Source organism: Callithrix jacchus, chromosome 17 (genome assembly GCF_049354715.1).
Source record: "Callithrix jacchus isolate 240 chromosome 17, calJac240_pri, whole genome shotgun sequence".
Lineage (NCBI taxonomy): Eukaryota > Metazoa > Chordata > Mammalia > Primates > Cebidae > Callithrix > Callithrix jacchus.
The window spans coordinates 28727106-28741003 of NC_133518.1; the positions used below are offsets into that span (position 1 = coordinate 28727106).

At 37.9% G+C, this 13898-nt stretch overlaps 1 protein-coding gene and 1 long non-coding RNA gene across 70 annotated transcripts in view; one reads left to right on the forward strand and one right to left on the reverse strand.

The window, feature by feature from the left end:
* The window catches only part of LEKR1 (leucine, glutamate and lysine rich 1), a 242941-nt gene extending 235275 nt beyond the window's left edge, over positions 1-7666 (reverse strand). For 40 of the 43 annotated variants that reach the window (XR_013528479.1, XR_013528495.1, XR_013528494.1 and 37 more), the window contains exons 1-2: positions 7585-7666; positions 4555-4627 (exon numbers count right to left, since the gene is read on the reverse strand). Coding sequence is in view for 19 of the 43 variants with exons in the window: in XM_078353965.1 (XP_078210091.1) it covers positions 4555-4602 (48 nt within the window). In the remaining 24 variants the exon portion in view is untranslated. Of the gene's footprint in view, positions 1-1528; positions 1651-4554; positions 4630-7584 lie in introns of those variants that run through there. The other 3 variants (XM_078353963.1, XM_054246913.2, XM_054246914.2) reach the window with 2 other exon arrangements.
* A 23-nt stretch (positions 7667-7689) lies between these two features.
* Positions 7690-13898, forward strand: part of LOC103788753 (uncharacterized) — a 112968-nt gene continuing 106759 nt past the window's right edge. For all 27 annotated transcript variants that reach the window (XR_008477344.2, XR_008477342.2, XR_008477353.2 and 24 more), the window contains exons 1-3: positions 7690-7811; positions 8731-8897; positions 10706-10751. This is a non-coding gene — a long non-coding RNA (uncharacterized LOC103788753). The remainder of the gene's footprint in view (positions 7812-8730; positions 8898-10705; positions 10752-13898) is intronic.

The window sequence follows — 13898 nt, forward strand, 5'->3', positions numbered from 1 at the left end:
TCTACATGAGAGAACCTAATGTAATTTCTGACAACCTGGCATTCCTTAGGAAAAACAGAGGTGGTACCAAGGCCTCAGTAAGTGTTCTAAACCTTTGATATTTGACAAACCTTCCAAAATCAAAATCTCAAGTTCTAAATTCAGTCCTTTAGACTTCATTAACTATTTCAATATTAGGTCCCCTGAAGTCTAAACGAGACATATGGCTTATTTGGCATGTTGAAATCACAGAGTGAGCACTGTCAAGTATGAATTGGTATTTGGCTTTCTTTGGCTTTTATTTATATGAATGTGTTGTTGGTATGTATTCCAGAATTGTGCAAGATTCCTATAATTCCAATATTATTTGGTGTATGTTATCAGTAATAATAATTGTTATATTAAATTGTATGCCATAAAAATAACCCAATTTCCTTGTTAATTAAGTCCTAAATCACAGCTGGTCTAAGACTCTTGTCATTCACAATTATTTTTACTTCAATTCATTTCAAAAGGTGATTTTATAATCAGTTACGGGACTCTGACAGGTGCTCCTGAATGCAGATTTCTGATATCTTTAAAGATTGTGCCATTCATATATAAAGAAACACTTCTAGGACTCTCAGGAAGAGCTGATGTGTTCATGAATATCAAACAGAACAGGAATTAACTGTATGAATTGAACTAAGAGAATAATGAAATAATCTTTCTATGACTATTTACTTTAAATGTTTCTGATCCTTTTTGTTTTTCAGGGTCAAAAACAAAACAACTTTTCTTTTGAGCTGTTTATAGCTTTTAACAATTGAGTGAAGCATATTTCTAATCAGCAAACTTTGGGGCATATTTCTATCTGCTTGATTTCTCCAGAATTTTGAAACTAATATAAGTATTCTCAGCTTATGGCAATAACACTTTTAAAAATCTGGCTTTTTTTTTGCAACAGGATACAACTGGAGATACTGATTATGTGACTGGAAATGGCATGCTTTCAGGCTGCTTTGAGTAGCTAAGGTTGACTTATAGAGCTGATAACAGCCCCTTGGAAATACTGGTCTCATAATTTGTCCATTCCAGGGCTCTTAACCTGCAGTAGTAAAGTGTGTCACTTTCTGACAGACAAGGAACCACAAGTTAAAGTGGGTTCTCAAGAAAAGAGAAATTCACCCAATTCATACAGGTTGCTGCAGGCACAGATGAATCCCTGGCTGTGCTAGAGACTTTTAAAAGGTCTAATCTGGGATTCCTTATGAAATAAATTCCAGCAAAGCCAATTTTTTTTAAAAAGAAACCTATGTGGCAAATAACTATTCTTGCTGTATTTTATGCAAATAATCAGGCCAAATATAATGGGACTGGAACTTATTCTACAAATAAATTGGTCCTACTATGATTTGTGTTTGGTAGAAATGGGGAACTAGAGAAAGAAAAATTGTTTCAGGAAAAATTACAGTACAATTGTTATTAGATTACAGCCTTGTCCACTGTGTTTGTGTCTCTGCTAATGACCCCATATATGATTGATTGATTGATTCTTGGGGTCATTCACCTGCATCCCTTAAGGCTTCAGGTCAGTTCTACAGGGATTCCTGAAGTGAAGACTTCTCTCCTTATGTTGGGGTTTATTATTTGTCTTATCATCCACATGTTCACTTCAGTGCTGTATGAAATCTGTGGATAAGAGCACCAATGTTTTGTTATGCAGACCTTGGAACCTCAATCTGGTACACATGAATACATATCAACAATCACAAGACAGTTTCACTCTTCTTATCCTGAGGACAACTCTCAGCCCAACTCTGCCCCTATGAGCAGGAAGAAGTTAGAGTGGCTGTGAATCTTTTTCCATCTCCATAGCCCACCGATTAAGAATAAGGTATGATGAAACCCAAAGGAGGGTGACTGAAACTACCTTTGCAAAAACTGTAATAGTGAGAAAATTATGACCTAACCAACTCAGTCTTGCCTTTAACCTCCAAACTGCCCTTGGTCATTTGATGTGGTGTGGCTGTGCCCCCACCCAAATCTCATCTTGAGCTGTAGTTCCCACAATTCCCACATCATGCGCGGGACCCAGTGGGAGGTAATTGAATCATAGTAAATGATAAAATAGACTAGTATCTACATACATTTTATCATGCTATTCTCATGATAGTGAATAAGTCTCATGAAATATGATGGTTTTATAAAGGGGAATTCTCCTGCACAAGCTTTCATATAAGATGTTCCTTGTTCTTCCACCATGATTATGAGGCCTCCCCAGCCATGTGGAACTGTGAGTTAATTAAACCTCTTTCCTTTATAAATTACCCAGTCTCAGGTATGTCTTTATTAGCAGCATGAGAACAAACTAACACACCATTCCTGGGTGTGGGCCAATCTAACTTTGGGAGAACTTTAAATGATAACCTTTAAACTAAACCGTTTTTGTAAAACTAATAAAAGCCAACAGGTTAGGAGGATGAGAGGGATCTGAATTCTCCTAAGATGTAGGTGTAAATGACTATGAGCCATTATTCCAGTGGATTGCAGCTTTCCTAATTACTCAGATAATTAATATCACTATTGTAGAACCTACAATTGGCCTTTTGAGGCTTTTTTTCAGGCTTTCTCATTTCTGATGACTGATGTCCCACCTGGACTCTGTTTCACAAGGGGACCGCTTTCTACACCCTTATTACTCCATCCCCAATCAATCAGGAGCTTCCATACCCTAGCCCCCTGTTTCCCAAACTATCCTTGAAAATCCCTACCCTGCAAATTGTCAGAGATTAATTTCAGTAATAACTCCATCTGTCACATGCCATAGTGGCCTCATATCAATTAAACTTTCTTTACTGCAAAAAACCAACAAAAAATAAAAATGAAAAAGAAACCAAAATCCTCTTTATTCTCCAATGACAAATTGTCTGCTGCCTCTTGGTCAGCAAAAGATGCTTCTCCTATTATCTTGACTTCATTTTTAAGCCAAGCCTCTTTCAAAAATTATCAAGCCATCCTTTGTTGGCATTAAACTATCCAGCTTTAGACCTTTCATCTTTTCTTTTTTTAAGTTTCCATATAATGATTTTGCTTTTTTTTCTCTCTCTCTCTGCGGCTTAAAATCCATCTCCTCCAGACAGCATACAAGATCCTCCAACATCTGGCTGTATCCTAGATTTCCTACTCCATTTCCAGCCTCCACATTGCCTCCAAACACTAACATCCCAGACTTTTCATCACTCTCTGCTCACTCTGTGGAATGATTTTGCTTTTCCTTGAATCATATTAGAGTCTATAGGTATGTCTTTCTTATAGCAATTCTGTACTCACATAAAAGCTATATTTTCATTGTAAGAGAACAGTACAAGATTTTTGCACCTGTTGGCATATCTGTAGCTATATCACAATTTCCTCTCTCTCTCTCTCTCTACACACACACACACACACACACACACACACACACACATAGCAAGCAATTCAACTTTTTCTTTGTAATGTCATGACTTTTCTCTGCTTCTTGAAAGTACTTCCAGCATCAGTAGTACCAGGCTAAATGTGTCCTCTGGTGTTATCCAAGGCTTATGAAATTGCACTAAACATGATAAAAAAATACATGAGGACTTCAAGATCACTTTTTCCTGAAGGGAGGAACTGCTCACATGGCTATGATTGTCACACAGTATTTTAAGCAGATAATCACAACACTTGAGCTCACTGCAAGAACAACAGAGGTGGCTACAAAATTATTACATTAGTATATACTATAGTTAATTTTATGCAGTTACAATTTAATAGTGCATCACTATGTTTATTTGCATATCATGACTGCAAATAGCACCATGTAGACTGTTAAGTGTCTGTGTGCATAAGTTTTGATAAATTTTAGCTTTTTGTAACAGATTTATGCATATTTTATGGTAATAAATGATAAAATAGACTAGTATCTACATACATTTTATGCATTCATGACATGCCTTTTTCTTAATTTTTCCAACATTTCCAGGCTACTTAGTTCATCTGTGAGTTTTTTCAAACCACTGCAAATCTTCAAAACATTTTCCAATATATTTATTTTTAAAACCCACATATAAGTGGAGCCACACAATTTAATCCCATGTTGTTCAATGGTCAACTGCATAAAAAAGGGTTTAAAACAGTGCTTGGCACAGAGTAAGTACTGAGAATTAATGCAGGTGAAATTGTAATAGAGTCTTAGAAATTCAGCACCCTAAAAACTTACACACATGAACATTTCTGACATGTGTGTAATGTAGGTGAAACTATAATAGAGGCTTAGAAATCTAGTACCATAAAAACTTACACATGGCCCTTCTTTTCACTAGTGCTTCACAACCACCTGGTCAAATATTGTACTGGAATTAGATATATGTCTTCTCCCATATCAGCAAAATTCTTTGTACAGAATTGAATTCTAAAATTCTGCTCACTATGATTATAATTATTACCTCTCCCACTCCACCAATTCATTCAGATCCTATGACCAAAATTAATGAATTCACTCCTCTAGGTTTTAGAATTACCTAACTGCTAAATGCTCCCACTGTTAGGCTGTAGCAACACAATATATCATACCTTTTGGATTTCTTCAGGCAAGGCATGCATGGGAGTGTGACGATCCATAATTTCCCCAAATATAGTGAGAGAGCTTTGAAGAGAAAAAAAAAATCTAAGAACATTGATGGCAACAGTCAGAACAGACATAATGTACAGAACATTCAAATTCAGATGCTTTATAAATTCTTAGGAGTATTTGGGGATGAATGGTGATAACCATTTCAACAGACGCTTATTTCATCAGCTCAATGTTAGAAGGTACAATTAGGGTTTTCTCCGTTAGTTATTGGGCCAATAAAACAGGAGAGAACTATAGAGAATGTTAAGTTAGAAATCTTTTCTCTTTTTCAGAATTTTATAGTTTAATAGTAATTTTTGTTGTGATTTACTACTATTTTTCAAATACATAATAACTAAAATTTTAAATACATATTTATTTTGGGATATTTTTAAAAGCAAGTTTTTTTCTGAAATGCCACTAGAAAAAGTATAAAACATAGTATTTTAGTTCAGCAGATAAAAAAAGCAATTGTGGCATGAATGCTGGATTAAATAATGAAATACAGAAAAAGAACATTTAGTGTTACCAGATTAAATATGATATGCAGGCACTGAAGAGAAAAGTGATCAAAACAGAAGAAGCCAAGTGCCAATGTTATCTAAGATGGACATTTACTTAATTTTATGCAGATGTTTTACTTTTAACAGATTTTTTCTAATAAAAACCATTCCATGTAAATGTCAGTCACTACTTTCATAAAGCCACAGAGGATAAATGGAGGAGCATTTTGGGTTCCTTTTTTTTTTTTAATCCTTCCCAAATATGGAAACAGTCTAGTTTCATGAGTGATGGCTGTTTATACATATCTAAGGAGTTAGGGGAAGGGGGAAGGCAGTGGCAGCGGAGTCAGACAATACACACACAATTCCAGAGCAGGGAAGAAAGTTTGAGGACCATAAGTTATCGACAAGAGCAGTCTCTTGCCACATGGCTATGATGATCAAGAAAGAAAAATATCTTATGTTTCAGATGGGAGTTGGGAGTTAGTGAAGGCTTCCTGAGGTTTTTTGCATTTAGTCAGGGCAAGATTTTGACAAGAGAGACTGGAGAAGCCAAGTACTTTATCAGAGAGAGCAACACTGGTCATACAGCAAGGTAGCAGGAAAACTGTAATTGACAAAAAGTCCTATAGTGGCATTATTTTTGAAAATGGTGCAACCACTGGTAAGAGAAGATTCCTCGTCCCCTGCGTTAGCACCAAGACTCATTTCAGTGAGTTGATGTTTAAAACCAAAAACTAATGAGCTTCATGTCTCCCCACATAAAACAGAATATGACATGTGTGGTAAAGTTAACTGAGGTCTGCAACAGAGGTACCATTAACCATGTCAACATAGGCACAAATGTAATCTTATGTTTAGCAGATCATCATAATCATGTGGCAAGAGCCCAGAAGGCTCATTATTCTCATTTCTGTCATTTAACAGTGGAATTGCCATCAGTAAAATAAAATAGTAACTTCAACTCTATTGGGAGTAGAATTTTCCAAAAAATTACCAGGTAAACATCCTTCTAAAGTTTCACCCATAAAATTATCTGAGAGCACAGATCTAAATGACAATATAAACAAAGCACCAGTAGAACAGTTTTTGTTTAGTGTCTTCACTGTGCGTGAATCTATTCCAACTTGATGGCCTCGCCATAAGAAGGTGAGGAACTGGCAGGTTCTGATTATTGGGGGAAAATTAAAAACAAATATCCTGCCAACCCAGAAAATGCAATACAGAAAGACAATTTTATTAGTAATGAGGCATTCAACTAGGCTTTGATGAACATCATAGCTAATCTGCTAATGAGGTTACAAAAAAAGTAGGAAATCCCACTTTTCTTTATATAGTCAAGGAGGCACAATCCATTACACACACATTCTCAAGAAAATTGGTAACTAGTCCTCATATAAGAGGGCTTAATATAGTGTTCTATACATTCTTTCATATTTCCTCTTTAATTCATTTGGTAATTGGGGTAACCACCTGTGTTAGCTAATGGCTTTCCTCCTAATGCATAGCTCTATAACAAAGCAGGTGTTTACAATTAGGAATAATGCACCTAGGTTAAACTTCCAAAGTGACAAGGAGATTGGGGCCCTATCTTCTTTGATGTTTACATTTTCAAAGAAATGGCTTCCAGACCCTCAAGAAAAGCATTCCTAGGTCTTTAAAAAGATTTGCATACATATTAAATAGAGGAAGTATGCACAAACACTAGTTTCTCAAGAAAAAAAGGCAACAGGGAAAATTTTGGCAACAGGGAAAATTCGTGATTTTTAAATTTAGTCTTAGTTTTGAGTGTGTTATCAAACAAGTCCCTTTAATTCTTTCTCATTGCATGTGTGTGGACTGCCCTTTGGTAAGAAGTGCAGTGATGTCGCTGCGGCTACGTGCGTGTTGTGAACCTGCTCTCCAACAAGATCACCGAAAAGACATTTTTAAAAATGCAGACACGTCCTTGTTCATTTCCAATTCCCTTTCTCACACTAGTGTCACGTTAGGCCATTAACTGACGTTCAGCTTTCAAGCCTTACGTAAAGAACCATTCCCTTGTGGTGAATCACCCAAAACGAGCAGGTCAAGGGCAGAAGACGGGAGTTCACGTCCTAAGACTTCCCTGAAGCGGCGGGATCTTCCACACAGAAACCAACCGCAAGGCCAGACAAAACTGCTGTAATGGCCTTCAAATTTTTCCCTTTCTAACCCCGTTCCCCTTGGAGCTGCCGTAAGGAGGAAAGTGCGGGGGTTAGGAGGCAGAGCCGCGCGTTCTCCCGGACTGGGAGGAAGGGACTGCGCCCTGGCCCCGCGGGCTGGCAGAGACCACGAAGGGGTCGCAGAGGACCGTGGCAGCGGAGTCCAGGCCCAAGGCCTCACGCCCTCGCTGGGGCGCCGCGGCTCAGCTTTCTGGCCCTCCCAGGGTGCGAGCACGCCTCCACTCCGGAACTGCATTTCGGCAGACTGGGTCATCACAGGCTGAGGAAAACCATCGTCTCTCACCTCGACTTTGACTACAACGGGTGTGAAACGGCTTTCCCGATCTCCCGGACGACCGTGCCACCCGTCGGCTTGACGTCAGGGCGCGGTGACGTCACGGCCCACGCCAGTCGTCAACGCTTCCCTGCACCGCCCAGGGCCTCACGCACCGGGCGGAAGTGGGAAAACTGGTGGCGGGGCTCGGAAGGATGGGCTAATCTTACGCGGAGTGTTGTGAGAGGGAGAAAAGGGTATCGAGGGATGAGGCGGGCGAGGGGGCTGATAGCGGCTGCTGAGGTGGAGGGAGCCGTCCCAGTCTCGCAGGGGCGGGGGAGATGGAGAGAGGCACTGCCACAAGTCGGGAACCTACCGCCCTACCTCTCACCCCCGGCTCTGGGCCTGTGTGGCCAACACAGCAGTGAGCAGTTACTGTTCTTGAGCAGACGAAAAAGAGATGCCTGTAGAGGCTCCTGTAGAGGTCATGGGAAGTTCTGGTCTCAGCTGTTGCAGCGAGGGCAAATTAATTGGGAAGGCGTTGGTGACATTTCCATTCTAGTCCAAAGTAGTGAAGATTCAGGACTTAGTTCAAAAAGTATTTTGAGACCTCCTAGTCTACACATTATTTATCGCAGGCTGCTCACCCTTACACGTGACTAACTTCCCTTTATTCATATATTCATTCATAAAACAAGTATTTATTGCCTACTACTCGACAAGCAGAGCAGCATACTGAAATAGGGTGATACTCTGTGACTGATCAAGGCAGGAGCAGCCATTGGTATAATTAGCAGGTGACTTATTCGTAGTTCAGATCTTGCCTCTCTGAGGATTATATAAGGTCCAAGTACAGCTCTTTCAAGAACCAAAGAAAATACTAATGGCTCTCTAGCAGGCAAAGAGACTGGTTTAGTATTGATAAAATAAGATCAAGTAAATACAAAGAAAATTAATTGAACCTAGAGAAGTGATTAAATGATCCAGAGCAGTACTGGTTCACCAGTTAAACTGCTTATTGATAGCTATTAATGACACCATGAAGTATTGAACACTTTAGTGCCTTGTTCCTTGGCACTAAAAAGTCTAGGAAATAGGCGTATCTTGTACACTTGACCTGACTGATATTTTTGCCCCAGTGCCTACTCTTGATTTTCTGTTTCCACTCCCTCAAAGAGGATTACTTATCTGGGAAAAAAAAATAAGCAATAACTGGAGGAAGAAAAGGATGAAGAGGCCTAGAGGACAGTCAACCAAGTGTTCAGCTACAAAATGCTTATGAGAAGCAGAAAGAACTTTCAGAGCTATTCATCCTCATCATATTTATCTGAGGGACAGTGAAGGTAGGACTGCTCTCATTTTGTAATAATGGAAGTTTGGATATAGGACACCAAAACCAGTACCTATCTGGGACAGGAATTTGCACAACTAATGCAAGATCACTCTGTTCTGAGGCTACTTTTGCTAATAGTATTACTATCAGCAGTAAGACTATTTATTGAGTACTTTGTGTATATGACAAGGAAAGGCAACACTTTAAGGATGGAAGAAAATCCAGCTCAAAAGCTGAAGTTCACTCTGTGGTTTAATTTCATCTGTGTTTATTTGCCTACATAATGTCTTTGAGATCAATTTCCTTTCCATTGTAAATTTACCTTAGACCTGCACTGTCCAGTAAGGTGGCCTCATGTAACTAATTTCATTAAAATGAAGTAAGTTTAAAAATTCCATTGCTATATTGATTTTAAGTGCTCAGTAGTCATGTAGGTACTGTATGATATAACATAGATACAGAATTTTCATTATCATAGAAAGTTGGGCTGGGCCTGGTGGTTCATGCTTATAATCCCAGAGCTTTGGGAGGCCGAGGCAGGAGGATCCTTGAAGCCAGGAGTTTGAGACCAGCCTGGGCAATATAGTGAGACTCTGTCACTATAAAAAAAAATAAGTCTGATGTGATGACACACATCTGTAGTCTTAGAAAGGCCTAGGCTAGAGGATCACTTGAGCCCAGGAATTTGAGGCTACAGTGAGCTATGAGCTGGCCACTGCACTCCAGCCTAGGTGACAGAGCCAGACCCTGTCTCTTAAAAAAAGAAAACAAAGAAAAAGAAAGTTGGAAAGCAGTAGACCCCAGTAAGAAATTCAAGGGATAAGAGTTAAATTATGAAGAATAACATTTTTTAAAAGGTGTTATTCCTGAAAGAAGATAGTGTAAAGGAAGTATTGTGACAGGATGTTACAAAATAGGTTAAAAAAAAAAAAGCCACGTATCCTGTGCTCTGTGTTGGTGTTTAGTCTTGGTCTTTCTTCAGGTTTCTCACTTGCCCTCCCTAATCCTTCTTCCTGCCCCATTACTGTCCATGCTAGAACTGAAGTACAATTTAAAATAATCCCATCATTGGGCATGTTTAATAAAGTTTTGGGTTATGCTGTTAATTTTTAATTGAGCTAATTTTCACTTTTTACTGTGACTTTTAAAAATTATCCAGTAATAGCCAAATTAAGTTGCTTTTAACTTATTTTTATGATCCTTTATTTTTTCCACCCCTCTGTATGGCAGTGACCCCTGGGGAAGGAAATGCTCTCTAGTTTTTGGAATAGAGACTCTCTAATTAGAGACTAACCTAGGGCTTTCTACATGGTCTGCAGAACTTTGTGTTGGATTATGAAGATCCAGTGTCTGTGCTTTTGGTACTGTTGTGAATTTACATAAAATATGTATCCAGTAGGGAGCTGTCATTCTTCTTATTCATTTCGAAAAGTAATTTTATGCTCCTTCCTTTCTTTCCTCCTCCCTCCATGAAAAGCATGTAGAAGAAGAGGTATGTTGCCTGCAATTCTGATAAAAAATGTAGGAAGTCTACCCAAGATTGTTAATGTTAAAGTGAGTTTAAAACTGTATAAAGGGAGCATGGCAAAATTACAGTTAGCCCCAACTTTATTTTCATCCTGCACAGCAGAACACAGTACAACTCTGTCCCTTCAAAAATGGGAATAAAATAGTTACAAAGAGGCTTCCTAGGTTGGAAGCAACCACAGCTTTCACTGCTATTTCTGGGTTCCATCCACTGCAAGTACAGAAAACAAACAAAAAAAAAACTAACAATTTTGAAAAGCTAATATTTATTGGGCTCTTTCTATTTGCTAGGCACTTCATATACAATGTCTCATCCAGTTGGAGAACGCTTCCAAATGTAAGTCAGATCCTACTTATTGTTTATTTTGACACAAAAAATAGAAATGGCTGAGGGCATGGCCTAACATGTGAGCACAGAAATGTACTTGGACCAAATATGAGTATAAGAGGAAGCACTTGGGCCTCACATACAGTTAACTCTGCCAGCCAGCCAGTATCCAGGGGCCATCAGCCTATAGTGGATTTGCAACATGAATATCCAAAAAGTATTTAATTCTGTAAACCTAATGTTGTCTTACACTTACTGTGTTCATGACTTTTCTGATGTCGCTTCCAATTTTCAAAGATGGTCAGCTACAAGGAACCACTTGGCTTTGTTTTATTTACCCCAACATATTTTGTTCCCACCAAGATGTGGATTGAATTTTCTTTCTTAATAATGTTTTATGATTGTTAAAACTACTATCAAGATGTGGATTGAATTTTCTTTCTTAATAATGTTTTATGTTTGTTAAAACTGCTATCAACATTATTAACATTTAAAGTTTTAAACTGCTTTAAAAAGCTACTTTGCATATTTTGAACCACAAATAACTCTAGTCTGGAGGTGGCTTAGACCACAAAATACTATTTGTGGGTTTAAGCTCTGTATCTTTTAAATCTTTCATATGTACAGTGTAAACTTGAGTACCTAATAAAATAAATGTCACAATGTTTAAATAGCATTTCTCTTTAGGAGTTAAAATGCTTTGTCATCTGTGCAGGAATAAATTGTGTGCTGAATTCTTTTTAGCCCTGAGAATATGATTATTGAACAAAATTTCCAATGAGACAAGTCAGGCCTTTAAATGATAAATATCCTAAAATATAAACAGTAAGTCAAGTACTACAGCAAAAGCTTCGATTATTATAAATGTGTTTCCTGTGTCAAGTTCACTACTGATAAGAGCTTTTTATCCAAAACTGTATTATGTGCCAAATACAACTTAATATTTATTACATGAATATGTCTTTGAAAACAAAAAGAATAGGCCAGGCACTGTGGCTCATTCCTGTAATCCCAGCACTTTGGGAGGTCAAGGTGGGCAGATCACCTGAGGTCAGCAGTTCGAAAACAGCCTGGCCAACATGGTGAAACCTCGTCTCTACTAAAAATACAAAAAATTAGCCAAGCGTGGTGGCAGGCGTCTGTAATCCCACCTACTCGGTAGGCTGAGGCTCAAGAATCACTTGAACCCAGGCAGCAAAGGTTGGCAATGGGCCAAGATCCCGCTACTGCACTCTAGCCTGGGCGACAGAGTGAGAATTCATCTCAATTAAAAAGAAAAAATTAAAGAATAAAGTTCTAATGGCACTAACTTAACACTTGTAATGAATGTGATGCTCAAAAACATCGTACTTAAAGAGACCGTTTTATAATGTATATTCGTCAAATTCCTTTTATAAACTCAGTGTCCAATAAATAGTGACTGAGAATGGATAACTGCCTTATGCATTTAAAAACAACTTTTGTAGTTTATTATTTACTTGCTTAGTGAAATTATTGCTTCTTTATTTCTGAAGTTTTCATAGGATTCTCATGAAGAATCTAAGAATCCAACTCCCCTTTGTTTTGATAAGTGATTGGCAAAAGTGATTTCATTCTTCCTTTGTAAAGATGAAGTTCATGTTTCTATACCTATTATTTTAGGTAGCCACTGAATTTACAGGAAACAAAGTATAAAAATTTTTCTGTCATTTTATTCTGCCTCCAATAATAGGGTTTTTAATGCCTTTAAATAAGGAGTTCTGAATCATCTTAAAGATATTTTCCTAGGAACTACTGATAACAAATATCAAGCATTTTATGAGCTCTATCAAACACATGAAAAATATTCAAATAATTATAGTAGCCCTGGTTTGCAATGATGTAGAGCAATTAGCAATCTTAAACACTGCTCTTAGGGTGAAAAACTAGAACATTTATTATGTCTTAAACCCTTTATAAAATGTTCAAAACTATTACAGGTGACACATCATCCTCCTTCTTCCTTTTGTTCAGGAATTCAGGCCTCTGTACTGCCCGCTTCTGTCTTACCCCAAGCACACATGAATCAGCCCAAGTCCAGAAGTGAGTTCAGATTAGATCAATTCTCTTAGCCCCTTCCCCTTTACAAGTGATTAAATCAGGAATGGGTCTATGATCCAATTATGACCAAAAGTTCCATTCCAAGAGATGTTTGCTGGAAGCTTAGGGAAATTATTTCTTACTAGCATATATACTCAGTGTTCACCACAGTCTTATAATGTTTAAAAATAGGAAATACTAAAATGAAAAATACATTGATTTACTCAAACAAGAGTGTGAAGCTGTTAGAAATGAAGATGTGGTTCTTTGCTGATGTGGTAGAATGTCCCAATAGGTTGTTCTGGGTAAAAAGCAAGTTAAAAATAGTGTGATAAATACTAAAAAACAAAACCCACAGTATTTTAAATAGCATTCTAAATGTACATTTTGTTATTTCTATATATATATATATATCTTCTCATAGAATCAGAAGAGGTAAACAATCAAGTTTCAGGAAAGCAGGAACCACTACTACTTTAAGAACTTCAGATATGCATTGTGGAATTCGAGAAAACTATAAAAAGGCTCAGCCCTTTGTTATCTACCACTTAATGAAAGTTGGTTACATTCTCTTTTATTGTTGGTATTCTCCGCACATGACAGAGCAGTGGTGGCTGATGGTCCAATTTTGTCACCAAAAGGAACTGGAGATAAGGCTTCTATTCCCACTCTCCAGTTAGAAAAATGCCAGGAAATGACTTTCTTTGGCACACCTTGAATGATACACAATCTCTTTAACCAAATAACTGAGGCCATGAGGAGTCAGGTACTGTTCATAATAGGCTCAGCTTGAGTCAGGTATATGCCTTTAAACCAACTGTGGGGACCAAGTAGGCAAGGCCACACACAATGACACTTCCCTTTCTAACTACATTCTAGAAGAGTAAAGGCAGATGCAGAATCCAGGCAGGAAGGATAGGCAGTTCTGTCTCAGAAGGAAGTTAAGTGTGCTGGGCAGATTAGAAAAAAAAAAAAATCCCACATATACTTAAGTGAAAATCCGAGTCAGCCGGGAGAACATTTTAAAATTAAACAGTGAATACTTTTGCTTTCTTTTCCCACATGTGGTAAGTTGAGATGAGAATATGTATTTTTGAG